Below are 27792 nucleotides of genomic sequence, written 5' to 3' on the forward strand. Positions count from 1 at the left end.
TTTTTACTTTAGACATTCTGCATCTTCTTGGTATTGCTAAACTACATGAGTTCTACTCCACCAGCTTGGTTTTCTTCTTTAAAGGAGTTTGAACACCAGCCTAAGTTTGGGAAAATGACACGAGGGCAAGGACATTACTCCTTGTATCTCCTCAAAAGTAAAACAGTTCCCATTTCCTCTCTTACTCCTGCAGCAGCCAAGGGGTAACCTCAGAGATATGGCCACAGTCCCTGAGACACTGACCTAAAGATGCTCTCAGACTACTCCACCACCTGCACCAGGAGCCACTGTGCTGCCTTCTGCACCCAAGATATTTTGCATCTATTTGTATATGTCTCAGCTCTGTGTGCCATTTATAATAATGCAAAACTCTTGGAAGCACATGACACAATGATGTAATGTTAAACCCTAGATTTAAATTCCCAGAAGCAGGAATGCTGACAACACAAGTCAAACTTCCAATTGCTTAACGTGTATTGCATGAGGTTTTGAGGAGGGAAGAAGTGGGTAGTATAACTTGGATGAAAGCTTATTCAAGGAAGCTCTGTCAGTATAAATTTTAGAAATAATATGGAATGACATAAACAAAAAACGCCCAGACTATGACATTTCTAATTGCTAGAGAGTGGACACCAAACTTGTTTTATTCTGTGTATCAGTTTTGTGCTATTTAATAAATGGATGAGTAGGTTTTTCTGTGATATTTAGTTAAAATATACTATTTGTTCCACGATTTTAAAGAGCCGTCAAAGCTAAGTAGTACAGCTACCATCTACGTGTCTCCACATATCACAGGCAGGACTGCTACAGCTGCCTCTTATAAAAGCTTCCCAATGTCTCCCTTTATGAGACTGGACTTTATTAAAATGCAGCTACCCAGTTTTGGGGTTTGAACAGAATTTCCTACATCAAGTGTCATCTGTGTGTCTCCTTGGGGGAATGTTAATTCAGAACAGCTCAGTCAGTCCATGGACAAGGCTAAGGAAAATCATGAAGCTCAGTATAATACAGTTGCCTAAAGAAGAAAAAGTTAAGGTTGAAAAAGTGGCATTAAATTTAAATCTTTAGCCAAGAAAAAATAAAATTGAAGTCATTACTATAGTTGTGGAGTCAAGCAGTAAGATTGAGAAAGACTAAAGGCAAATACCTTAAAAAATTGAGGCAGAAGACTCTGTGTATTTTGCACATGAGACTGTCACAGCAATGGTTGGGAACAGCAACCATCAGCATTCCACAGCATTCCAAAACAATGGCTTTGGAAACAGAGTTTCAAAATCTCCCACTGAAAACACTAAGATACAAACTTCAAAAGAACATAGGCAGATGAAATTGGGGATATTGTCCATCAATTAAGTCTAGAAATTTCCAGCTACTCAGCAACACAATACTAAACTTATAATAGCAAAACTCAAAAGTAGAAATAAATCAACCAAAAAGAAGCAACAACAACAACAACAACAACAAACCCACAAAACCTTTTATTTATTTAATTTTATTTTATTCAGAAGTAAAATAAAACATGACCTTTCCATCTAGAAGCCACTGGCATATGCTGCAGTAAAATCAAACATGGAGAGGTGGGCTTAGCTTTCAGATTCCTCCCAAATTCAGCTCCTTCCTTTTGCTTTGTGCAAGCTCTGACACACCTGAGGACACAACTGTTTAAGGCAGCCGCTGGAGTTCCAGCTTGTCAGCAGATGGTGCTTCAAAGACATCATCTTCCACACTTTCTTCTATCGGCTTCATCTTTGCTGAAGTTCTCAGGTAAGGAGATGTCCGGCCTGGGCCTGTCACAGGTACAGAGAAATTATCAGTTAATTTAACAATGTACACCTGCTGCATAGACCTGTTTGTGACAAAGTGGAAACAATCTGGTGATCCTGCCCTAGCTGCTTCATGAGAGGAGTTCTATGTGAAGGTTTCCTTGTTATTTGGCCATGGGCACCAGGAAATCCTAGACATGGAACAGCCACACTGCTATGAACCAGCAATGCCTGCTGCCAACCACAGACACAGCATTCTCCCCAAGCTCAGTGCAAACCCTGACTGCAGGGGGTGCCCACTGCTTGTTCCCTGCAGATCGTTTTCTCACCATTTCACTGACCCATCTCCATTCATTTACAGCAACGTGAGTGGCTGCCCCACATACAAAAGGTGTGTACATCTGCACACCTGCCTGGCTGCAGGGAAGGTTCCTCTGGGCAAACCTTGGATGGGAACATCATCAAAGCCACAACAGCCTTTAAAGCATAAAGTCATAGAACACGCTGAGTTGGAAGGGCCTCATCAGGATCAAGCCCAGCTCCTGGCCCTGCACAGGACATGCCAGGAGTCACCCCCTGTGCCTGGGAGCACTGTCCAGACACTCAGACTCTTCAACTCTGCCCAGCTTGGTGCTGTGACCGCTTCCCTGGGGAGCCTACCCAACCACCCCTGGGTGAAGAGCCTCATCCTAATAGCCCACCTAAACCTCCTCTGACACATCTTCCTGAGTTTTACACAGCATGATAGTGTAAAATTTATACAAGATTTGCACTTCCATAAACAACCACAGAGAAAACAAGATTTACAGACAAAGGCCACATAACTTTCGACTGACAGTGTTTTCACTGCAACAAAACCCCCTTTTAGAAAGGCATCAACTTGTCTGCCAGAGCAGAGCTCACACCACAGCTATCACTGTCAAGACATTAAATGGAGTTTTTGTGCAAGCTACCACTGCAAACTACCTCTGTTGCAGTTAAATTTTCAGTATGAGGGTCAAACCAGAGAATTCCTTTGACACCAGCTGAACAGTTCTATTTTCTATTGTTAACTCTGAAATTGAATCTACACGTGGACATGTATTTTTCTCAGTACTCTCTTCTATAGTTAGACCACTCCAACAGTATGAGGTTGTGAACAGCTAGTATAGGCTGACCAAAAGTATTATGGAAGTCTTTGAAATCCCATTTGAGAAGAAAACAGAAAGAGATAAAGTCATGCTAACAGACTGTTCACATACAACCTAAAAATTTAAATGTTCTTGAAAAAAATACCTGAGACCTGTAACACACTCTTACTTTTAAAAGAGTTTATCAGATATACAGTAAAGTGCTGTGTTAAGGAAGCCCACTTATGAGGAAAGACTTGTCTGCATTGTATATGTTACAGAGAACAATATACACTCACAGGCAACACTAGTACATTTTTAAGTCACATTCACAAAGGCACTGTTTGGAATTGATATTTTGGAACTTTTTATGATAAAAATGTATTAGTACTTTCTTTTGAGATTCAAAAACCACTTAAACTGCCATAATACAGGGTTACTCAATCATGTTTTTAGGTACCAAAATTGTTAAACATTTCTTTCCACAAAGAATGTGTTTTATGGCTTAAGCAAAAGATAACTAGATCAGTTAATTGGCTAATGTGCCCCACCCAGAGTCTGTGGGTACATTTGGATATAATATTGGCTTTTCTGGGAGACACCCACCTTTTTTTTTTATAGATCTTTGTTTTAGTGTAGTTTATTGTTATTTTTAAAATGGTTTAATGTTTAAAACCACTTAATTCTCTCCAGAAAACAGAAGTAAGCAGCCGTAAGTTTGTACAACAGGATCCAATGTAAGGTCTAATTCGCTCAGCCTGTTTGTTTCAAAGACATGCTCTTATTTGTTCCAAGTACAAAATTTTGTCTGCTGATGCCATTATCCAGCATTGGACAGATGTTCAAATGACTGAGTCAGACCTTCCTTTCACTACATTTTGTTGCCCTTTCTTGAGGGCCTAAACCAAAATACATAGTAAAATTCCTGTGAAATCAAATCCTGCTTTTAACCACAAGCAGGGAGCATATAATTTGATAATACCACTAAAAGCATTACCAAACCAAAACCTTTTTACATTCCTGCTCAGCTTAGAAGTTAACAAACACAGATGCATAGACCAGCAAACCTGAGATATCTAAAACAAGTACCACAGAAAAAGAGACTATGTCTTCAGTAAATATGTGGATGGCTGTCAAGAAATGGAATTACAGAATAAAAATGAATACCAAAATATTATTTAAAGGACTGAAATTCAGGTGAAACTAGGCTTGTGATCAGGTTGAACTATTTTTGCTTAACTCAAATTTTGGAAAAAGAGATACCTGTATTTCACTTACTAATGAATTACATACAGATGGACCATGGATGTCAAGCACAAGTGTCACATGATAAACAAACCCCACATTAATACCTTTTTGAGGATGCCTGCTGAGTTAATGTGGTGTTATCAACAGAAAACATCATGCTGCAAACGATTCACTCCGTAAGCATTATAGAACTCTTGTTGGTTATTTCCTTAATATAAAAGCAAACAGTTAGTTTGGTTTCTTAATTAATTAAATTCAAAACATACTTTTGTTAGTAATTGTAGTTTGGGACTTACTAATTAGTAATTTTAACCCTCTTATTACTGAACACCTTGAAAAAGGATTAATATTAATTTCTTGAGAAAATGAGTCAAAGCTTATCATTTATAGCACTGATAGAACCATAATTTTAAAATATGGGATTATACAAAAATATAAATGCTCATTTTTTCAAGAAGATGGAAATTAGGAGAAGAAAGCTTATTTGCATTATAATAGTCAAAAATTATATTTGTAGTGGGAGGCTTTTGTCCACATAATGATCACCTAGCAATGACAAAACAGTATTCCTGTAGAGTTCCTGTACAGGTAAGTTCCCTTCATTCATTTTTTATTCCAATTGAAAAAAAAAAAAAAAAAAAAAAAAGTTTGTCATTTCCATATGTTTCTCACAAAATCTTTTGAGGATTTTGGATTGTGTTTGTTTGTTCTAAATAAACCAATGTATGCCTGTAGAAGGAGGATCCAGCTAACAGCACTGGAACTGTGAGCCTCAACATGTGCCTTATACTAAATCTTAAAAAAACCAGACAAAAAAATACCCCAACTGTTGCACCAAGAGCACCCAGCAGAAGATTTCTGAAAATATAGCAGTGGCAATGTAAATGGCAGATTTTTTTTTTCAGTTTTCCCTGTGATCTAAAAAAAAGTGTACACGTGGCCACAATCCACATTGAATACAAATCTTTAAGCAGAGCTCACCTTGTCAGCAATGACAGTACCCAGGAATAACTAACATGCTATCTTGGCAAAAAACAAAGATTGAAGCATTACAGTTCAAGGAGAAGAACAAACCTTTTACAGAAGTCAGAAATTTCACAATCAAAATACAAAGAAATAAATAATACTTCCCGTGGTGTGTGTTGCACTGGTGTAGGGGCAATCCCTTTGCCTCCCCAAAAGTAAGGGAAAATACTGGACTTTGGAGGCTGCTGCCTCAGCTGGGCTGAGGAATTTAACATAAAAGACACATAAACCGCTCTTTCTTGGGGAAAGTATGCCCTGTATACCAAAAAAAGGTACACAAACCAAGGAAAAGTACAGCAGAGAAAAGTGTATTTATCAAGTAAGTATGTGCTAAGCACAAATGCATCTTGAATATAATTACAGCTGAACTTGTCATGCATTTCAATTACTTTCTCCCAAAGCTGAAATAGTGGTGTAAGAGTCTTGCTGTTAAGCCTGAAAGAGACATTTTAATTCTAACTAATTGCACAAAGACAGTTTAACAATTTCTTTCTGAGTGTGCAGATTCACCCAAAGGCTCCCTGTGCAAAGGAGTGGCTTCAATTTTGTGGAAGTTTGCTGTGCGTGGAACAGGTGAAGAGCCACTCAAGGGTTTAAAGACAAAGACGAGAGAACAGACCAACATGGGAGCCTTTGTGGCAGGAATCTGCTACAGGCTGCCTGATCAAGAGGAGAGCAGGTAGAAGGAAGCCTTCTTCCAACAACTGCATCACAGGCCTTGGTGCTCGTGGGGAATTTTAACACCCCGGTACTGGTGGGAAGGCAACAGGGCTGGGAGCAGGCAGTCCAGGAGATTTCTGGAACGCAGCAGACAATTTCTTCAGGCAAGTGATCGATGAGTCAGCTAGGGAAGGCGCTCTGCTGGACCTGTCACTGATGAACAAGGAAGAACTCATCAGGGAGCTGAAGTCTGCTGGTAATCTTGGCTGCAATGTCCAGGAACTGGTGGAGTTTCATATACTGAGTGGTGTGCAAGACAAAAAGTAGAATTACAGTCTTACAGGACAGGGGATTGTGGCTTGCTCAGGGTTTTACTTGTCAGAAACTCATGGGACATGGCCTGCCTGACCCAAGGACAGATCTTTGAGGACACCTTCCTCAGAACACAAGGACAGTCCATTCCAGTGCACAAAAAGCTGAGCAAGTATGGTGGAAGGCTGGCATAGATGAGCAGGAAAGTTCTGTCAGATCCCAAACAGACACACACAAAGAGAACGTGGGGATGATCTCCTTGGAGGGAATACAGAACTGTGGCTCACGCATGCAGTGATGAAAGGAGGGAAGCCAAACCTCAGCTAGGCCTGGGTCTAGTGAACAAGAAAGGCATCTACAAATAAATCAGCAACAAAAGAAAGACCAGAGTAACTGCCAGACCAGAGCTCAGTGATGCACAGGACACAGGAACATGAAAAAGTCTGAGACAGTCAATAACTTTTTTGGTTTGGGTTTGTTTGTTTGTTTTTACTTTAGAGGTTTGTCCTGAGGCCTGCTAGGGCTCTGTATTCAATGATAGAAAGAGAGAGTGATGCCTGACTAACAGGAAACCTGGACTGAGTTAGAAACAACCTAAGTTGGCAGGGTGAACACAAGATTGTGGAACCACATGGGCTGCATCCAAGGGTGCCAGTCATTGGCTGATAAAATTGCAAGACCCCCTCTATCAGCTTGGAAAGATGATTGCAGTCAGGGGAGACAAATGAAAACGCCACCATCACAGCCATTCTAATGAAGGGAAGATGGAACACCCAGGGAGCTACTGGCCTAGCAGTCTAAATTAATTTCCCAGGAAGATTATGGAGCTTGTCTTCCTGGAAGCCATGTCCAAGCACACAAAGAATGGAAAGGTGACTGGGAAAACCCTCATGGATGCTGATTGCATCTGACCACCTTCCACCTTTGGTGGTGAGATGAGGCTCTGCGTATGAATGGACTACAGTGGACGTTGTTCACACGGATGGTAGCACAGCCCTCCACAGTCTGCCCCTGAGTCCTTCCAGACAAATGGGTAAGAAACAGACTGGATAGATGGACTACAGCTTCAGTGGAAAATCTGCTGTACTGCCAAGTTCACAGGGTAGTAAACAGAAGTACAAAATCCAGCTGTCAGGTAGTTACCAGCAGTGTTCTCAGGGGCCAATGCCAAGGCCTGTAATATTCAAGATATGAATGATCTGGTTGATGGATGTAATGCACCCCTGCCAAGTTCACAGACAAGAGCCAGGTAGTGAGAGAAGCTGCTGACAGGCCAAAGGGTAGGGCAGCGAGTCTGGACAGGCCATTGGAGAAAGAGAGAAGAACTGACAAAAACTGCAAGTTCAGGAAAGGCAAATCCCTGAAGCTGGGACATGACACACCACACAGCATCACAGCGTAGGCCCCAGCTGGTTGGAAAGCAGCTTTGCAGAAACAAACCTGGGCATCCTGGTGGACACAAAATAGAGCATGAGCCAGCAGAGTGCCCCTGCAGAGCAGTGTGCCATCCATAACTTGGGCCACATTAGCAGCATCTATTGAGCCATACGAGCAAGAGCATAGCTGGCAGGTCAATGAAAGGGATTAATCCCCTCCATCTGGCAATTGTGAGACAAGGATCTGCAGTGCTGCATCCAGTTCTGTGTCCCCTGTTCAAGAAAGCCATGGACACACTGGAGCAGGAGCAGTGGAGTGCAACCCAGATGGCCAGAGGCTGGAGCAGCAATGGACAGGCTGCAAGAGCTGGGGGTGTGCAGCCTTAGGAACAGAAGACTCCCAGGGGATCTGACTCTTGTCCTTGGCTACCTAATGGAAGGCAACATAGAAGAGAGAGCCAGACTCTTCTCAGAGGCATGCGCTAAATAAAGAAGGAAAGCAAGCATGAGTTGCAATAAGGGAAATTTTTTCACCATGAGGGCGATAAGTCCCTGGAGCAGGTTGCCCAGGTAAGCTGGAAAATCTTCCAGCATGGAAATACTCAAAGCTTGACTGGACATGCCTGCTCTAGCTGATCTTACTTTGCACATGAGGCTAGACCTGATAATGTGCAGAGGTCTCTCACTACCTCAATGGTACTGTGATTCTGAATGTCCTTGCAGGGAACGGAGGGGAAAAATAAAACAAAACTGGAATTTTCATCAAACTATGTCCCAGGTGTCACCCTTGATGTTCTAGTAGGGTGAAGCACTAGCAGGGCTTTTGCTTCCATCTATCTGGGCATGCAGACTACACCAATGTTAAGGAGTAAAACCAGATAGGCCCTCCAGGTCTGAAGGTGTTACTGGGTGAGAATTGTGAGGAACACAATGGAAAACAGAGAATTAAACAGAAAGTTGCAAATACTTGAAAACATTTCCTCTTCTTAGCACAGACTTTAACCATAACAAATAACTGGCAGTGTTTTTTTCCCTCATATGTTTGAATTCTAATCACTAAAAAATATTTCCAAAATCAAAATAAATAACCCTATATGATCCTTTTAAGTGCTGCCAAACTAATGGCTTATGCCAAATGCAAAAAATTGAGCATCCTCTGGGGCTTTTTTACTCAAACTCTGCTTTCAGAATTCAGGCTAATGTTGACATTTAGATTCAAATGAACTAAAAAAAATGACAGCAAAAGCCTAGGAAGAATAATTTAGAATGTTTTCATGAAGGAATAAACTAAAAAATAGAAGCAAAAAGGTCAGACATGGTTTCTTCTCTCACTTCATCTGTTCTCTAATACTCCTGTCATACAAAGCACAGCAGAGGAGAGCCTGACAGGATACTTTGAGATTTTCCTGGAGATTTTCTGGCATAAAAATATTGGTTTTATACCACATTCCTCCAGGCTCTGTCAATACAAACTATCTCAGGAGGAAAAGTGGAACACCAAGATGCTGAGAGAAAATATTTTGTTTGGGTTTTTAATTTCTACAAGCAGAAGTGACAGACCAAAGGACATACTGCTGTGACTTGTACTGGACTGTTCAGTTTTGCCCCATTACTAGAAACATTATGCCAAAGATTATTACCACACATGTTGGGTTTTTTTTCCAGCACGTGCATGAGGTATCTTCATTTAGAGCACAAAGCCTTGTGCATCTAGTGACTGCCCTAGAGTTAGGTCCCTCCATTTATCTGCTGCAGCAGCAGCCAGAAAGCTGCAGTCTGCTCCCACAGAGGGCAGCAGTTCTGCTGTAGTCAATGCTCAGCCTGAGCCGTGTTCAGAACAGGCACAAACTCCTCTGAGCACTCACGAAGAGAGGATGCAGAGGAAGTCCCACGGAGGAACATCTGCAAGCCATCCTCGCTGTCACTGGTGCTGGCCATGCTGTTCCTCATCTGCATCACGGAGAGCTGAGAGCACAGGCTGGGCTGCCGATCAATCTTCTTTGAAGCCTAAAAAGAAAAAAAAATTACTTTAAAAAAAGATATCAAGCAAATAAAAATAAAAATGGAAAATTATTACTTCCCTTGTAATAGATGCTTCAGTCTCAGCCATGATTGTACAAGAAAAATGTTATAGGAGAAGATTCTATGCAGTGTAAATCAACTTAAATGACAACAGAAATTACTATAGAAATAGTAATATACTGGAATTGGAACACTGACATGTATGAAACTGCACATTAATTATTCAATTTCAAATTGCTTTTGTACACAAATTTTCATGTCTTTTCTTACAGAAAGCTTGGGGTTTATTATCTGGTAAGTTATTATTTAGATATGATGCTCTGCAATTAAATGTAGTCTTTAATGAGACTGGTCCTCCTTGCTAAACAAAACAGCATGCTATATAGAGAGGCAATTTATACCTTGACAGAAACATGTTCATTTTCCTGGCTTTTCATTTCATCATGTTAGAAAAGTGGTGAATGCCATTCCTTCCCAGTAGATGACCATTTACCTCTTGATTCTACTGCAGACTAAATGCATCAGGTGAACGTTATTCTCTCTCTGCCAAATGGTCTGAAGAGCTTCCACTTTGCTTTGAGTAGCCTTCCTGAGAAGCCTTTATACTATAACATTCATGTGAAGCCATACATTGTGCCTTGTTAGGTATTACTGCAAGTCAGAGTGCTGTTTTAGGTATATGTGAAAGGCAGCAATCAATGACAAGACTATAATGGATAACTCCACTGAATTTTAAAAGTCAGGAACTAGCATCCTATTTCATGCAGAAAGGAATGACTATTTTCCCAACAGTAGTGAAAGTCTCCTTAGGTGGGACAAAATCTCAAGTTTTCTTACAAAATGAATTATTACTTTTCTATTTTCCAAGAAAAAAATATTTGATAGTTTTACCTTATTACTACCATCCTGAATATGAACAATTAATACTCAATTTATTTCCATAATCCCCTACATACAGAAGTCAACCACAACATTTTCTGATGAGATTGACACCAGTTAAAAGACATCAAAGACACAAATAATATTTATATTTGAAACTGAAGCTTGTAAGAGGTGATATGTACATAGAGTGCTGGCAATGGGAAAATTAAGAATTTATTCAACAGTTCTCATGCCAAGTTATGTGGGAAGAGCTCAAGCAATAGGATTTTTATTTTAGGAAGAATAAAAAGACACAAAAAATTTCCCAAATGCTCACTCAATTTTTACAACATACATTTTCAAAACTTACTATAATAAACCAGCTATAATACTCTTAAATTTATGTGACTATTGCAACTAAAAGTGAAGAGTTTGTACTGAGACAAACTGAAGTTAAAGTGTGCAGATGTTAAGTCAAAGGAAGGGCAAAATTTGTTGGATTTTTTAATTCTTCAAAATGATGATAAGGAATAAGTAAGGAGAAAAAATGAAATTGAACCAGGATAGTTTATGTATCCATGAGTACCCAGATCACTCACCAGGACACCTAAAACCCACTCCCCTCTGCAGGTAAAGAGTGAGTTATATTCAGACCACTTAATGTTTTATATGTAATTATATTTGTTTATATTTTATATGTATTTCATTATTCTTTCCACTAACTGTATTCTATCAACATAATGTTTGCTTTTTTTTGCATTTGCATTTGCAACCCTCAAAGACACATCGAAAATATTCTTCCTAGCAATCAGTGTTACATAGTTGTTTGCTCCCAGTAAGAAATTTTAGTGAGAAAGGATATCAAAGGAGAAGCATCTTTTTAGCTACTGGCCATCATGTCTCATAGTTAGCTAGAAATATTTCCACAAGCTGATCAGTTCTGAATCTCAGTTACTCATCTTTCTTGTACATTACTGTGCTAACTTTAAAAAAATGTTGCTTCTGACAGAAGTGTTTCACTGACTCTCACTGAAAGGCCACGAGTTTGCATTCAGTAGCTGAAGGCAGCAGGTTAAAATAAGGTGCTTTAACAGCATTTAAATTTGAAGTAAAAGCACATCTGTATTTGGGAGGAAAATTCCCAAACAAAACTTAGAGTTGCTTACCTTGTCATTTAAGGTTGGGTCATTCAATGAATAAAGCTTATTTGTAATATCTTTGCCAATAAGGTACTTAAAGATCTCATACAGAAATGGCTCAGACTCCAGAAAGTAAGTCAGCCGTTCCCTGGACCAGCACAGGAACTTGCAGTTATCATCTGCAATAATGGTGACCTGAAAAAAAATACATTATCAGAATCAGCACATTTAGAAAGCTTTTAAGATGGGCACACTTAAACATGCTTTAAAAGAAGTGATACCGTTTTATTTGTGACTCCAGTTAAAATACCTCTTAAAGCCATAAAGCCTTTTGGTATCCCTTTGTTATGAATGTGATATTTACAAATGTAAAAATTCTCAGCTATTTATTATATTTTTAACTGATACGTGCAGACAGTTTGTTTTACAGAAGAACTGGGGTATAGAATAATAGAATAACAGGGGAAAATCTCTCATGAGTTCCTAAACTGTAAAAGCATTTATGTAAGAGGAAATTTATATATGAACTCTGTCCTATAGTGATGACAACTACTTGCAGGAGGCCTATATGTAGCTTGGTTTTATTTCACATCACTGTCACCAAACAGGAGCAACTGGTATCACCCAAAGGTCTCCATCAAAGAGTTTTCAGTGATTTAAAAATATTTCCATCTTGCTCTCGTAACTGTCAGCCCTGCTGATCCCACAAGTACAGCCCTGTAGCAGCTGAGCCAAGGCTCTGTTTGCTCAGCTATTGATAATCCAGTGGTTACAGGGGACCTTGCCCTCTCTCATGGCAGGATGGCCTTGCCAGGCTCATTCCCCTGTGCCAGCAGAGGGCAATGCCACACCAAAACCCACACTGGCCATACCCAGGGGCAGGTTTTGCAAGGGGGAGCCAGGCATCTCTGAGTAAATCAAAATCAGGTGCTCTCTGATTTTACAAGACAACATTACATCCTGGGGAAAAAAATGGAAATAATGAAACGATGGAAAACTGTCGTATATCCACGGATTTTTAACTTCACAAACTAATACAAGTACACAGGCTGGGGAAGAATTGGCCAGCACAGCCAGCAGATGGGGTCCTTAAGACTGAATCTGTGAGCTCTTGAAGCAGCAGGGCTGCTGCTATTCACAGGGCAGTAACGAGCAGAAGCACGAATAAAGGATGCACACTGCTCCAGACCACAAGAACTGAGGCAGGCACAAGCTGAGGCATGACCCTGTTCCCTAGAGAGGGACTGATTTATCCCGTGTCTTCCAAGGGAAAGCGGATTTATCCCCTGTCTGCCAAGAGGGCAGCCAGCGAGTGCATCTGGACAAGGCTCTCCCCCGGTGCTGAGCCTGATGTTCGACCCGAACATCTGACAGCAGTCACTGATTTTGGAGTCTGCGCTGCTCGGCCCCCTCCCCTCCTGCCAGAGTGCATGGATCAGTCACAGTCCAGTCATTAGTACACACATCTAGCTAAAGAACATCGAGTAAGAGGTAGCAAAATAGCCATTTCCATGGGAAAAACACACTCTCCTCTAAAAGTATTCCACTCTCCAAACTACAATAATATATATTTAATATACCAGCATAATTGCACTAGTGCAGAAATCCACCCTTACGGTTCCCCATATAAATATTTTTATTCAAAATACTGAGGTAATTTTCAGATTATGTTGCTTTAACAAACTGCGAAATGACAGAAGTATTAATACACTTTTATGAATACAAATTCCTAGTTACTAGTGCCTGAACTTCTAGACTTCCATTATTACACCAGTTCTTTTTCCTTTTTTGAATCAGCGATGAGACCTGTTCATATCATCTTTTTCCATCAAAACTGCCTCTTCAATTATTTGTCCTGAAGAGTCTCTTAACACAAAATAAATTTGGAAATAGTAAAAGAGAACAGAATAGCAAAATCCAGACTGCTCAATACATAACACTGCAATACTGTTTTGCAGCATTTAAAAGTTATTCTTGATATGGTCCATCTTCAAACACCTATACTAGAAGAAACGCCTATAACTAGCAAAATTATGTGAGACAAATAGTTCACTGTTGATTAAATTTATACTCTATTTTTCTTAATGGTCTCACCAGCTCATATCCAGTGACATTTAAAACAAAGTGTACCTGGAACTTCTCACCCCGGTTCATCTGCGTTGATCGAAATTCAGGAGAATCTATAAAGGCACAGGGGTAAATATTATGCAGAAAATGCCCTCGATAAGACACCTTCATTCTGGAAATAAAAATGTATGAAACAACATTTTAGAATCACAGAAACTGATTAATGTAATCAAAATTTGGGTAGGACTATTGACTGACAATAGTACAGCAGTAGGTAAGAGGAATAAATATGTTCATCTTCTGGAATATCACTCCCAGATCTACCCTGTTTTCTGCCTAACTGATTCTAAGCAGAACAGGCTGCCAGACAAATAGAGGATTAACTAACATGGCATGTATCCACAAAACATCGTTATTCAATAAGAGAAAGGTGGGGTTGCACAGCCAGACCAGAATCAGGCTTCCCTTAGGCAAGTAGCTTTGTGGTAGTGAGTAAGAAAAACAACAAAGCCTGTCATCACTGTTGAAGTCAGCAGAAACTGGTTAAAATATTGGCCAGAATTTAGCATGAGTTTCAAGATTACAGCTTGGCCATGGGCATATATTTTACCCTTTCTCACCTGGATTCTGTCTGCCTCTGGGCAGTGCACCTGCTCCTCTCTACTTGCATGTACAAGTGCAATGAATCCATTCCAAAGGCCTGCTCTTTTAAAGCCTACTGGAGAGATACTTCTTCCCTCATGCACCATATTTTTTAATGCTAAAACCTGAGAAGGGACTAAGGAGACAACTAAGATATTTAAGACTCAAACAAATCTCTTGTTTCTTTTGCAAGACACTGCCCTGTGATATTACACAAATATAATTCCCACTAAACTCCATGCAGCTGCACATGAAAGTGGATACAAAATATGTTCCCAGTAAGAGATATCACCATCACCTGAAAATGGTGTCACAAAACAGCCTGTAAGTATAGACTGTTTGACTACAGACCATAACATACTACAAGCAATTGCAAGCTCAATAATTTTCTTATTTACTCAACCATGACACAAAGCATACGGCTGTCTCCAAGCTTTTAGAGAACCTACTTCCCCTTCAGCAGGATGCTTAGCCTATCATCAACTGATGTTTTATCTTCTGCTGCATAGGCTTGACCTGTCTTCAAAGTCTGAATGTTGCAGAATTGTCCAGTAAGTCTTTGGAAGAGCTCTGGAGGCACATGGAGAGGCTCAAACATTCTCTTGTAGAGGCTGCTAAGCTCCTTCTCTATCTTGATCTAGAATAGAAAAACAAGAGACATCAATAAACACAGATGCATTCATTAAAAAGAGGTAAGACTGCACACAGGCCTTAGCTTGAGGGACATCTTTGGCTTCATTATGCTTAAGCAAGGAGAGAAGTGGTAAATGTGTCATGTCTATCCACCAACACTGCCTATGACAGGGTGACCAAAACCTTCTCTAAAATTAGCCAGGATGGCACACTGGCGCTTCAGAATGCTGTTCCATCCAAGTGGCACATTAAATCACACACAAGGAGCCTTCTGAGACGTCTGTTGATACAATAGTGAATAGGACTTGGGCAAGAATTATACAGAGAAAAAAAATTAGGTTGTCTTTCACACCACATACACGCATCACTGTGCTTATCTCTCAGGCTCTCATGGGAGCCCCTCTCATCCCTGAGCTTCTTGGCTTACTTGCAGTAGAAAAGCAAGTCCTGAAAAACAAACCAATTTTATTGAAACCACATGTGATGAGGGAGGGAAAAAAAACCCAAAACCACTGCCAGCTGAACAACCCATAGCTAAGAGCCCACCCAAACGCAGGCAGCCGCAATGAGGGAAAAGATGTTGGCTGAAATCCTAAGCTTGGAAGTCTTCCCTGAATGAAGGAAGCAGGGGATGAGACAATATTACAGCCTTCCTGAAAGCAGAGGCAGCCTGAATAAGGCCTGCATATTTGCCAAGAGGAAGACAAATTAGAACAATAAGCATCAGAATATGAAAAAAATAAAATATACATAGAACACAAAAAAAGGAAAAATAACCAAGAAAGAGCAGCAGAAAAGAAGAGAAAGAGGCAAGTTTCTGACTCATGTTCAACTCTTCCTCCAGGACCTGCAGGTCCTTTTTTTTTCAAAGCTGCTTTCCAGCTGGTCAGTCAGTGGCATGCTGATGCATGGGGTTATTCCTCCCCTGGTGCAGTACTCCACACTTTCTGTTGAACTCCATGAGATTCCTGTTGGTCCAGCCTGCTGAGGCCTCCTCCAGATGGTTTCCCAACCTTCTGGCCTATCAGCCACTGCTCACAGTTTTGTGTCATCAGGGCTCACATCTGCCCTACCACCCAGATCGTGAATGAAGATGTCAAACAGCACGGGGACCAGCACTGGCCCCGAGGTTACACAGCACACACTACTCTATGTGTAGTACACAGCTCCAACTGGACTTCTTACCTCTGATTACCACACTCAGCCCTGCCATTCAGCCAGATTTCAATCCACTGTGTCCTCGCCCAAGCCACACTTCAACAGATTCTCTATCAGGATTTTATACAGTGTTGAAAACCCTACCAAAATTAAGGTTGAGGCTATTCATCATTCTCAGCTATCTGGCCAGTCATTTCATCGTAGAAGGTTATCACAGAACGGCTTGGGTTGGAAGGGAACTTGAAGATCACCCAGTTCCAACCCCTCTGCCATGAGCAGGGACATGTTCCATGAGACCAGGTAGGATCACAGATTCAATCTTGAACACTTTGAGGGACTGTGCATGTGCAGCTTCTCATATTTCAGTGCCCTACCCACCTCACAGTAAAGTGTTTCTTCATATCTAACCTAAACCTACTCTCAGTTTGAAACCATTCTCCCTTATCCTATCACTACATGCCCTTGTAAAATGTCTCTCTCTATCCTTCCTGTAGTTTCCCTTCCAGCACTGGAAGGCTGCAATCTGGCCACTCCAAAGCTCTCTCTTTTCCAGGCTGGACAACCCCAATTCTCCCAGGCTTTCCTCATAGATCATCTCTTCTATCTCTGTGCTTGGGACCCCAGAGCACACCAGGTGGGATCTCATCAGAGCAGTCACTTCCCTCACCCTGCTGGCCACACTGCTTTTGATGCAGCTCAGGATATAATTGGATTTCTGTGGCTATGAGTGCACAGTGCCAGGTCAAGTCCAGCCTCTCATCCACACCCAAATCCTTCTCTGCAGGGCTGCTCTCCATCTGTCCATCCCTCAGCCTGGGCTGGTATTGGGGGTTGCCCCAACCCAGGTGCAGCACCTTGCACTTGGTCATGTTACATTGCATGAGATTTCCATTGGCCCATGTCTCAAGCTTGTCCAAGTCCCTCTGGATGTCATCCCATCCTTCAGGTGTGTCAAACAACTCAGCTTGCTGTCATCTGTAAGCTTGGTGAGGGAGCACTCGATCCCTTTGCCATTAATGATGACAGTAAATAGCACTGGTTCCAGTAGAGACCCAAAAGGAGCATCACTTGTCACTGATGTCTATCAGGACTCTGAAACTTTGACCATTACCCTCTGGAGGTGACCATTCAAAAAATTTCTTATCCATCTATTATCAGGCTGGTTAAGCATGACTTCCCCTTGCTAAATCCTTGCTAACCACTCCTGATTACCCTCTTGTGCTTCACTGGCATAGAAAGGTTTTCTAGAACTATCTATTCCTTCTTTTCAGAGACAAAATTGGGGCTGACCACTAGGTTCTCCTTCTTGCCCTTTTTGAGGAAAGGAGTGGCATTTGCTGCTTCTGTTCCTCACTCACTGCTCTCTGTCACCACCATTATTCCAAGACTATCAGGAATGGCCTTGCAGTGACATCAGCTTTCGTGGCTGTGTAATATCAGGGCTCGTGGACTTACTCTGTCCAGTGCATCACCTGACCTAAAGTTACACTGGTTTCACACTAAATCAGTCACTAGTTAAATACTCCACAAACAACTATACTCATATGAAATCCAGGTTTTGAATTTCCTGTATGTTCCTTATGCCACAATCTTTAATCCCTCGGAGGACATCTACACAGACAAAACAAAGATTAAAAGTAAACATGCAAGAGAAATTGTATTATGTTAAGGATTGTCCTGAGTTGTTTGATTTCAAAATAAGTTCCATATAACCCACAAAGCTAGATGGCTGTTTTACTATAATGTTCTCCAGGAACTGTTTCATTTTTAACAGCTGTACCAATTTAATTAGCACCTCTTTCTATACATGACCACTCCAACTTAAAGAAATACATTTTCATCTGAAAAAGGAATTCACATAGCTCCCAAGATTCCTGAACCCGAAACCAAGCACACAGACATGAGGGCGAATTTTGGCTCTGGAGTGTTAGTGCAATCCCTTAACTAGCACATGGCTCATGTTTCATGATCTTCCTCTGGTGTGTAATTCTTTGAGGGGAAGCAGGTGTAGCCAATTTCTCAGAGACTGATCAGATTGCAGGCAGTGGCTGTGCTTTAGATGGGTTCCCTTGTAAGAGACCATTCCCCCTCCCCAAGCACAGCTGACTGCTCCTCCAGTCATGCTTGTGGGTCATATTCCAAACAAGCCATATGGGTAGGTGTAGTGTTTTGTTCAGCAGGGGTTGAAATATTCTGGGATGCTGCCAGAACTCCGAGTCAGAATGATTAGACTCAGCTTCCACTCCGACTAAAAAAGCCAAATTTGTAAAGCTCCAAGGAATCAAAACCACTGAAATAATCTTCTGGTCAGAAAAGAAACTCACTGTGATTTTGCACGCTCCATTTAATAAAATAAATATTTAACAACTGAACACATCAATTATTCATTTTGTAATATGACTAACTTGTAATTATTCTGCCATTCTTTTCTTTCCTTGGAAAGATCTTTTGTGAGAATTATCAAAACTGATCAAGATGGGCAATACAACAGCTGCAGAGAGAAAATCTCATTGAAAAATTAGCTCCTAAGAGTTTTAAATTTTTTCCTTACTCTTTGTCTTCATGTAGGAAAAACCCTTAAAACAGCCTTGAGGTTTGTAATAAACATTTTAGACAGCTGAAAAGATATTTGTGACTATCAGGCATTACTTCAAATATGCTTGTTGATCACAGTTTGTAACAGATTCATACATTTTTTTAATAATTTATGAAAATATCATGTATTACAGCAATTAAAATAACAATATTTTCCATGCAATGTTCATAAATACTACAACTTCTCAGCTGAAAGAAGACCATTGAAATTAAGCCTTAATGTGCAAAGAAGCACCACTACCTGGCTGTTCTATCAGATCTAGTTTTTGGCTCAGCTTTTAAGTTGCACAGGTCACGTAGTGCAGTCGATGGTAATCTCTGTGTGAATCTGTGTTCCATATTGGAGGAACACTGCTGTAGGTAGAGCCTCTTCCTTTTTTAACACATGTTCTCAATTTATCAACTTGTTGTAGACAGATGCAATTTAACCTTTAGCCTCCTTTTATATGCTGTGGTTGCCTGCCAGAGTGTGAGCAGTGCAGAGTTTATGGGCGTGCTGAGCACCTTGGTTTTGCTGTGCTCACAGTGACAGTGGGCAAGGGCTACAGAAAGAGAAGGCAGAGGTTAAGGTAGGTGCTCCAGGCCTCCCTCTCTTAAATGCAATTTTTTTTACCAACTTTGGTAACTGAGTTTATCAGTCAAGTTTCATATTCTTACACAATTCCTTCTTTTTGTATCCACCTACAGAGCACTTCAATCACTTCTACCACTTAACCTAACTCCTACAAATAATTCTGCTAACAAATTTACTAGAGGATTTAGTGAAAATAGCAGCCTCTTCAATAGGATACCATCTATGCCATAATGCACCCCAATCTATGCCAACATAGCTTTTAGTAGACAACTGTAATTACAAAAGAACGTATTTCTTTCTTCATTCAGCTTGATTTACACATTGCAGGGTGATTTTTTTGTTTGATTCTTTTTTTGTTACTCAAGCCCAAACCAGCACATCATCCTCCCAGGATGCTTTTTCACTCACTAGTTACCTTTTATTTACATTTTTGGAAAGGGTTGGATGGGTACAAACTCAAGGACCATTACCTATGTTTAGGGATGCCACAATTTACTTTAAAATATAGCTAAGTTTAAAGGCTTGGCTTCCCAGGGAAATGGGTTTCTGTCAGCTGAGCACTCCTGCCTTTAGCAATAATTTCTGACTTTGGTGGCCATTTCCTGTCCCATGTGACAGAATATTAGAATTAATTTTATACTTATTAAAAAGGCTTAATTGGTGGGGGGGTTGAAGGGAAGCAGAACATGCTAATTTGGTTGAGGGAAAAGACTGGAAGTGAGTTTATCCCATATTAGAACCCAGAGTACCTGCATGAGATATTTAACTGTGGACACCTGCAGGGTGTGTGCTGGACAGCACGGCCATGGCTACCTAGCAGAAAGACAATGCAGTTTCTTCATGTGCTGCATCTCAGTGGTGACATCAATGGATTGAGTAATACTAACTAGAGAGGAAGTTACCCTTTGAGTAGTAAGATGACTCTTCAAGAGCAATTTGAACTAGAAATATTTACTATGCATCTACAATTGTCTAGTAACAGATCAGTCTAGTTAGTTTACTTCCTAGGCAAGACAGAAGTCAAGCTCCATGCTGCCTTGCCAGCTAATTTCTTAGCTGCTTTCTTGCACAGTCTGTGTTGAATTGGTGAAGAGCTTATTTCCAGTTAGGTATTGTTTTCTCTTTTTTCTTTTGGTACAAGTTGTTGCACACTTCCAGAGTGCAATTTTGGGTCAAACACAAAAGCATTCTGCTGAAAATGTGTACTAATCCATTGGTTTCCCCAGCAAACATTAGCAAAGCTTCCTTTTCTTGCATCTTACTAGACTGCTTGTGAAATGTAGCTGTTATACATACCGGTCTTCTTTTATACACTAGGTATATGAAATGCAAAAGGTTGACAACCAAAAACACAGAATTCCAGATCATTATGTCCAAGGCACAACGATAGAGCGTGGCCCAGATGATGAATAGTGCACACCCTGTAAAAATTGGGAAAAAAAAAAAAAAAAAAAAAAAAAAAAAAAAAAAAAAAAAAAAAAAAAAAAAAAAGAGAGAGAGAGAAAGTTCAATTTCACTAAATAATAAGCATTCCTAGAAAACCATCAAGAATATGTCCACTGAGTATAATTATGCTGAAAAGCAATATATCCTAAAGCTAAGCTTTAATACAGTTAAGCTGTCTGGATGAAGGCATGCAACAATAGCTAATCACTGCAACACTGAAAACAGGCACTGAGGGCAGGTTGACAGACTGCAGCCCTATTACATGGGACTGCAACAGTGAAATGACAGTAATTCAGATCAGGATGGGCAGGCAGAAAGGTGCAGTCCATAATGATTTGTTACTGAACTGAAGTAGAAAAGAGATGGGGGAAAATTGGGCAGCTCACAAAAATTTGTGTTGCATTAATTAGGCAAAAAAAGGGCTAGAAATGAACATTCACATCTAATTAGCAAGTAAGAGTTGCATAAAAACTTCAAGTCATATGCAGATATTTTTGAAAATGAAAAATTATTATTGCTGATGTGTTAAGGTCACATCGGGAACCTGAATTCTCCTGTGTAGCATCAAAGACAAAACTTCCAAATGCTTACTCTTTTTTTTTAGTTGCCTTACTTTGAGTAATGACACTTGCTTTAAAAGATAAGGCATTGTGTGTGATTAGGGATTCCATTTTCAGCCTACAAAGAAAATATTTATCAAATGATGGATTATGTATTAGTGAATCTCTCCCAGATAACTGTGAGCCCACCATCCAACAGAGATGGCTCTGGAGAGGTCACAGACATATTTTCCCTGCAAAGACAAAAAGGAGACAGTGCTAAATGAGTGCTCTTACCCCCTTTCTTCCTGAAGATGACATTGACTTAATGAACTCAGTATTATCTAGCCTGTCTTGGTTGTTAACTGATGAGGCAGCACTTACACATGGATTAGAAAAATCAAAATCTAGTGACTCTTGATCTGCTTATTAGTTAGACTGCAAGGCACAGGAGGATAGGATGTCTGGGTGTATTGAAGAGCAGCACAAAGGTGGGGCAGGGTCAAAGCAAAGGGAACAGGTCCCTAGGTACCAGGCCCCAGTACTCATTCTGCCCACTGGGCAAATCTGCTCCCTGCTGCCACCTCAGCTTGCAAAACTCTGATTCCCTCTCTGCTCAAAATACTACAAGACCTCCAGATCAAAATGGCAGGCTCAGCAAGTGCAGAGCTCCTTCGCTTTTAAAACCAAGATAAAAGGTCTTGCAATGCTCAGACCCTTGGTCACCAGTGCAGCCTGTTTTAAGAAGTTAACCTATAATAACTACAAAATAGAAAATGCAAGAGCATTGTAAATTCAAACAGTTCTATCATAAAATGGACCCACACTATAAAGCCAACCAGCACTCACTTAAAAATACCTAAGCATGCTCTTGTTGGATTGGATTTATCCTTCTTACACTGCAATGAGTCACTATTCCTTCTCTGATCACAAGGATCTTGTCCCACACAAGGTACAGAGGCTTTGAAATAGCTGTGGGACTGCAATGCTACAAATCGAACCACATTTGCTCAGTCTCAAGCATGCCAAATTTAGGTTTTTCCTCTCAAATCAGGCTCTGGTGTCACAAGATTCCTAGAGTGGTAGAAGAAACACAGCTGATATCAGAACACAGGATACACTCCCCATCGAAAGGCTGCACTTCTGAATTGGCAAGGGAAATAACGCTGGTGACCCACAGGTGCCACCTGCTTGAACCCACATTAACAGAACACATGGGCTCCCAGCAAGCTTCTCAAGGAAAACCTCACCTACTTCAGACACACTGAGCTACTGCACCTGCCAATAAACAGCCCAGTACTTACCTGAAATCTAAAATAAAGGTCTTAATGATCAGATATAACTGAGTTGAAATAAGTGGATTTTAAACATCCAGTCACATCTGGAATAAATTATGTCCACTTGTTTTCAATCTGACATCTTCATAGGTTTGAAACTGCAAATTACAGTTCTAGGGAAGTTTTAAGATCCAAAGATTATATAATCTTTCTAGAACAGGTATATCAAGGTCAAAACAGATCCTGTCTTAGACCAGAACCACCTTCATCACAGCACAGTGGTCATTAATAATACAGGCAGTAATTTCACCATAAGCTGCAGGGACCGGCTCCATAATGGTCAAAGCCAGCAATTCCTGTCACATTTCTGTCTCCAGAATAATTCTCCTACCTGTGGTGAGGAGAGCTCGCAAAAGAATCATATGAATATTCAAAGTAGTTGGAATAACCAGTCCAACTGCAAAGCAAATGTTTGCCACGTGGAAAACAAGATGATGAATCTCTTTCCAGTTCTCACATGCAGTCTCATTGACAGGATCAAGGGTGGAATTTTTTAAGTCCAGAACGAAACCTAGTGGAGTAACGGTGAGTGGGCTCATTGCTGTAGTATTCATCTTGGAGACTCCTGCAAAGAGAGGGAAAAAATTCACTGTGCATTAAACCAAAACACAGTAGACATACATAAGTATAGTATGGGTTTAGGGTTATCGTGTCTCTTCCCAAGATATATTTTCCATTATCTTTCATGAAAAAAAAAAAAAAGAGCTTTAAAAGGGTAAGCTAGGTCTGTAGCTCAGCAGTGCTTTGCTGTCTCTTGCACCTAAATCATAGCTACCAAAACAGAGAGGCTGCTAAGTCTGCTGCCAGTCTTACTTGGTCTACACAGTTTGAACAAGCTTGCAAGGCCCTTGTCTGTGTGTGGAACCATTGGAGAAAATGAGAAAGCTAAAGACTTTTTCTAATCTAAATATACATAGGATGTTTTGTTGTTGTAATAATAAATATAACACACATACTTTGCCTCTATTCAATAGAAAAAATATCTGTGGGCAAATCCCAACACAAAAAAAATTACTATTAAAAACAAACTACAGGGGGAAACAGGAAGATTTCAAGACAGTGCCTTTAGAATATTAAAAAACTGGTCCCTCTGGGTAACTGCAGTCAGTAACTGCAGTCTACAGGTCCTCTCAACCCAGAGCAGGTCTCAGCTGAAGGAACACGACTGCTCCTAGATGTGTCTGCTGTCAAACACAGGAGAAACCTGCTTCCAGCCAGGCATGTGTGATCTCTCACTGCCTCAGCAGCAGAAATTATGTGGAGGTGGGCTTGAGTCTCATTAATGAACTGTATGCATTTTATCAGTGAGCAAACAAGCTCCATAACATACAATGCAGCAGGATTTGCATTCAATTAAATTCTGTAGAGACAGTGCACGTTCCTGATGTGTGTCATCAGTAACTGCCATGTAATTTATCTGCTCAGCAGACAATTTTGAGTCACAGTTAATACACTCCATTTCCTGCAGACTTGAAAATACTCTGAAGCATCTCTGTTAATTGAGAATGTTTCTTGGCCTGTGAAATAAATTTGAGTTGCTTCATCCCATTATTTTCTCACGATCAACCTGTGTACAGGGCATAAGCAAACTGTACAGTTTTCAAAATTAATCAGTGTTTTAGACCCCTTCTGAAAGCAGTGAGAAAAAAGAAATCCTCAGCCCTCTCTTATGGCTCATCTCCTATGCCCAGAGGCTGTCACAGCTAAGGTATGCTGCAGAGGCATCCTGCAGAATCAAATACTAGCACAGATGAAGTATATCTATATCTGGATTGAAATGATTTTCAAGGAAAAAAAATTATCTAATCCTAAATATCTAATCTAATCCAAAATACACACAATTCATATGTGTCTTAAGATACCAGTTTCCTGTTTTCATTGCTACATTAGTTATTCACAAAGAATAATTAAAATGTGGGGATTTGTCATAAACTTCACACTTATCTGTTAGCAAACATCAGGCCTATCCAAATACAGTCCTACTTTCTTTCAGCTCTTTCAGGAGTTCATCAAGAGAGTCATTAGAGCAGTTTCACTGTCCTGACAAAGCCACTCACCCCGCGAGCCAAAGCCTGAGCCCGTGCAGGCTGCAGGACTGGCATTTTAACGTGCTCATAAACAGGAGGCAATTGCTAACTGGATAACTATGTCTGTGCTCATTTTACACACAGCTCATCTGGTGCTCCTGTTGTTTCCAAACAATATAAACTCCTTACACTGCAACAGCAGGATCTTTAGATCTTTTTAACTAAATAATCAGCTGAGTTTCTACCTATATTCAGCCTTTCACTGCCCAGTCCTGTGCCAATAAAGGCACCACTTAAAATGCCAACAGACCAAGTAAACACAATCAAACTCACACATAGATACAGAACCAGCCATAAGTCCTTCAACTCAACATCAACAGAGGCTGCAAGAAGTAATTCCAGCTGCATCTGATCACAGATCAAAGCAGCCCTCCAGATGCTTGATATTTTTATTCACAAAATTTTGTACTGCTCCACTGTGAGAACAGAGGCTACCTTACCCTTTTGACTCAGCTCTAAAGCATCATACATTAGAAGAGTGGAAATCCAGTGAGCCAAATTAAATATACAGCACCTGACAATCTCATTCTCCTCACAGCCCAGCCAAAACACTGCTCTCCTTGCTTTTTACAGACACTGACACAACAAATCACAAGCTGTAATCTGAAATAATGGGAAGGAGTTTCTCCAAGTGTTGATCAAGCAGTTTAGAGCATCCACAGTTGTAAGAGGATGTTCAACACTTTTGAAGGTCAGGCTTACCTACCAGATTGCCTAAACTAGAACCCAGAACCTAAATCTGCCCAACTCCTGTTTTTTATAAGCTTTGTTTGTGCTGTCTCAAAGTCTTTATATGAATACCTTTGAACTTCACTTACTACACACAAACAATAATTACAGCTCCCTTAACATACTGGAAACAGCAGAAAAGAGGACTTCTCCATCATGGTAGTATTTAAAAGCTGACAGAAATAGATTGATGCTATCTGCAAAATGACACGAGGACAGACTTAGACACGGGCTCTGAATTTCAACTAAGGAGATTGCTTTGAGGATCAGGAGAAAAGCAGACAGGCAGAGCTACAAGCTGTGACCTAAAGTGTTTGTCTACAGGTCTCACCAGAAAGACAAATATCCAAAATGTCAAAGACAACATCACTGTAATTTTTAGTTCAATTCTTTAGTCCTAGCATCTACTGTTGTCAAATAATGTTGAAAAATGAGCAAAATGTCTGCAGTTCCATGAAAGAACAAGCAATTATAATTTTTTACCTCCTGTGACCTCACAAACCCAAAAATTAATTTTGAAAGTACAGATTCAGGCCTTTAAAACTTTAATTATGTCTACTAAGTATTAACATAGCACAAGACTATTTAGTCATATGCTTAAGTTTTCAATGCAAAGACGTATTAATATCAGGAGTTAAAAAAAACACCCCAACATAGTAAAATAATTTTGGAAAGTTGAGGTAAAATAGCATCCACTGAAGTAAAAGCTTTATGGGGTATAAAACAAATCATTAAAAGAGCATTTTTTAAATATTCAGTATATATCCATCACATGGATTTAGATTTACCAAACCAAGAATTTGAAAATTCAGATGATCGAGAACTCAAGAGGATTTGTTGTTCAAATAGGAGGGGGGAAAAGAGGATATATGTAAAAAAAGAAAAACTCACTGACTCTTTAACATTGAACCTAACAGAAATTAGTGTAGTTAAAAAAAAAAAAAAAAAAGTCTATTAAATTTTTTTGTGCATGAACTTGATAGAAAGTTAAGGTAATCCATGGTGGTCTTAGGTCAGAAAATACAAATTCTCAGAATATAAACAAGGTGAGCTTACTCTAGGATTTTGCTGGACTTAACATCAGCTTCATACAAGAGACCAAACTTCTGAAAAGCATTCCCAAAAGATTTAGTCCACGAATATTCATACACCAAGATGACTTCGAAAAAAGCATGACTTTTATGGATACCTAAACAACATTCATAGAAAGCAGACATAGCAGAAAATTGTAAAGCATTTGGTTCTACTATGACAACCAGTCAGCCAAGCTGATATGGGACAGTGCTGAGTGTCCCACTTGGGCCATTACCCACTTTATTGAGATTATTCCTATCCCACAGCTTTACTGGTCAACATTATTCAAGTGAGCTTCTTAAATCTGTACTTGAGTATAATTATACTTATAACTGTAACTTTACAGTCAATGTAATTGAAAAGAAAGTAATTTCACTATACCTGCAGAACTTTACTTTTCTATGGTTTTATAGCACAGAAGCTACATAGAGATTTTAGGCAATAATTCTTTTGTGAGCTGAAGACAAACTACTAGAGGTAGCATAGCTGAGTTAATTACAGTTTAAGTTACCAACTCCCTCTTTTACAATGCAGGACGAACGAGTAGAAAAGCGGTTTAAGAAAATACGTATTTCAATCTGCTCCTTGCAGCAGGTCCCTTGCAATTGAAAGCGTCAGTAACTGCAGAGATTTGTTACTCTCTTTCGTCACTTTAATCAAGAGGACATTTAACAACACGTTCATTCTTCACAGCCAACAAAGTATCGGCACGGCGAGGACGCGCTCCCGGCCGAGCGCAGCCCCGCAGCTGCCCAGGAGCGGCCCCGCGGTGGGAGCGCCTTGGGGCGCGCCCGCAGCCGCCAGCCCCAGTGCTCCGCATTTCAGCCCACAACGCCAAACCCACCCCTTATACAAGGTAATCGTGAAAATAGTTCTGAAAAATTGAAAAGAACCGAGCAACTGTTCCGTTTTTCCCCAAAAAGAGTCGCTCCGAAAGCTGCAACCCGTCCCTGCTCCCCGCGGGCAGGGCACAGGCGGAGACCCCGGTCCGGGCTGCGAGCGCTGCCAGGCACGGAGAGGGACCGAAGGGAACGAGAGACCAGCGGCGGGACCGCGCCTTCTCCCCGCCGGCCGGGCAGCTCCGCGGCGGAGCCCGGCGCCCGCCCCTCCTGCCCTCCTGCCGCCCCGGGGGCTGCGGGACCGGCGCTGCCGCCTCCCTCCGCCACGGCCCCGCGGGAGGAGCGCCCCTCACCTGCCCCGCGCCCGCGGAAAAGTTACCCGGACGGGACGGCGACGGCCCGGGGCTGCCGCTCGTCTCCCCGGCGGTCCCGCGGCGGGCACAGAGCCGCGGCTGTGACTAAAATAGGCAGAGGAGCCGCGGGAGCTGCGGGCGGCGCCAGCGGGGCCGGCACCGACACCGAGCGGCCGCAGCGCGCAGGCGCCTCCGCCGGGCCC

General features: G+C 40.9%; 1 protein-coding gene across 3 annotated transcripts; it reads right to left on the reverse strand.

Moving 5' to 3' along the window:
- Positions 1-1472: 1472 nt before the first annotated feature.
- On the reverse strand, positions 1473-27772 carry BVES (blood vessel epicardial substance). Of its 3 annotated transcripts, XM_063389719.1 has the most exons (9): positions 27616-27772; positions 22839-23072; positions 20482-20606; positions 14675-14862; positions 13647-13755; positions 11544-11711; positions 9360-9501; positions 4225-4328; positions 1651-1787 (listed from the first exon to the last, which is right to left on the reverse strand). In XM_063389719.1, the coding sequence occupies exons 2-8, from the start codon at positions 23059-23061 to the stop codon at positions 4261-4263; spliced, it is 1023 nt and encodes a 340-aa protein (XP_063245789.1). In that variant the 5' UTR covers positions 23062-23072; positions 27616-27772; the 3' UTR covers positions 1651-1787; positions 4225-4260. The 3 variants fall into 3 exon arrangements, with proteins under 3 accessions (XP_063245788.1, XP_063245789.1, XP_063245790.1); XM_063389718.1 differs by lacking the exon at positions 4225-4328 and having other exon boundaries at positions 1473-1787; XM_063389720.1 differs by lacking the exons at positions 1651-1787; positions 4225-4328 and adding an exon at positions 4340-6019.
- Positions 27773-27792: the final 20 nt, after the last annotated feature.

This window comes from Prinia subflava, chromosome 2, assembly GCF_021018805.1.
Source record: "Prinia subflava isolate CZ2003 ecotype Zambia chromosome 2, Cam_Psub_1.2, whole genome shotgun sequence".
Classification (NCBI taxonomy): Eukaryota; Metazoa; Chordata; class Aves; order Passeriformes; family Cisticolidae; genus Prinia; species Prinia subflava.

Bases quoted from the DNA above. Each gene is read 5' to 3' on its own strand.
- BVES (XM_063389718.1), bottom strand. From the start codon at position 23,061: ATGAATACTACAGCAATGAGCCCACTCACCGTTACTCCACTAGGTTTC. The intron at 11,712-13,646 runs GTACACTTTGTT...ATTTTTTTTCAG, and splicing joins ACCGGGGTGAGAAGTTCCAG to GTCACCATTATTGCAGATGA. The intron at 1,788-9,359 runs GTGAGTGCTCAG...TACCTGTGACAG, and splicing joins TTCCTCTGCATCCTCTCTTC to GCCCAGGCCGGACATCTCCT.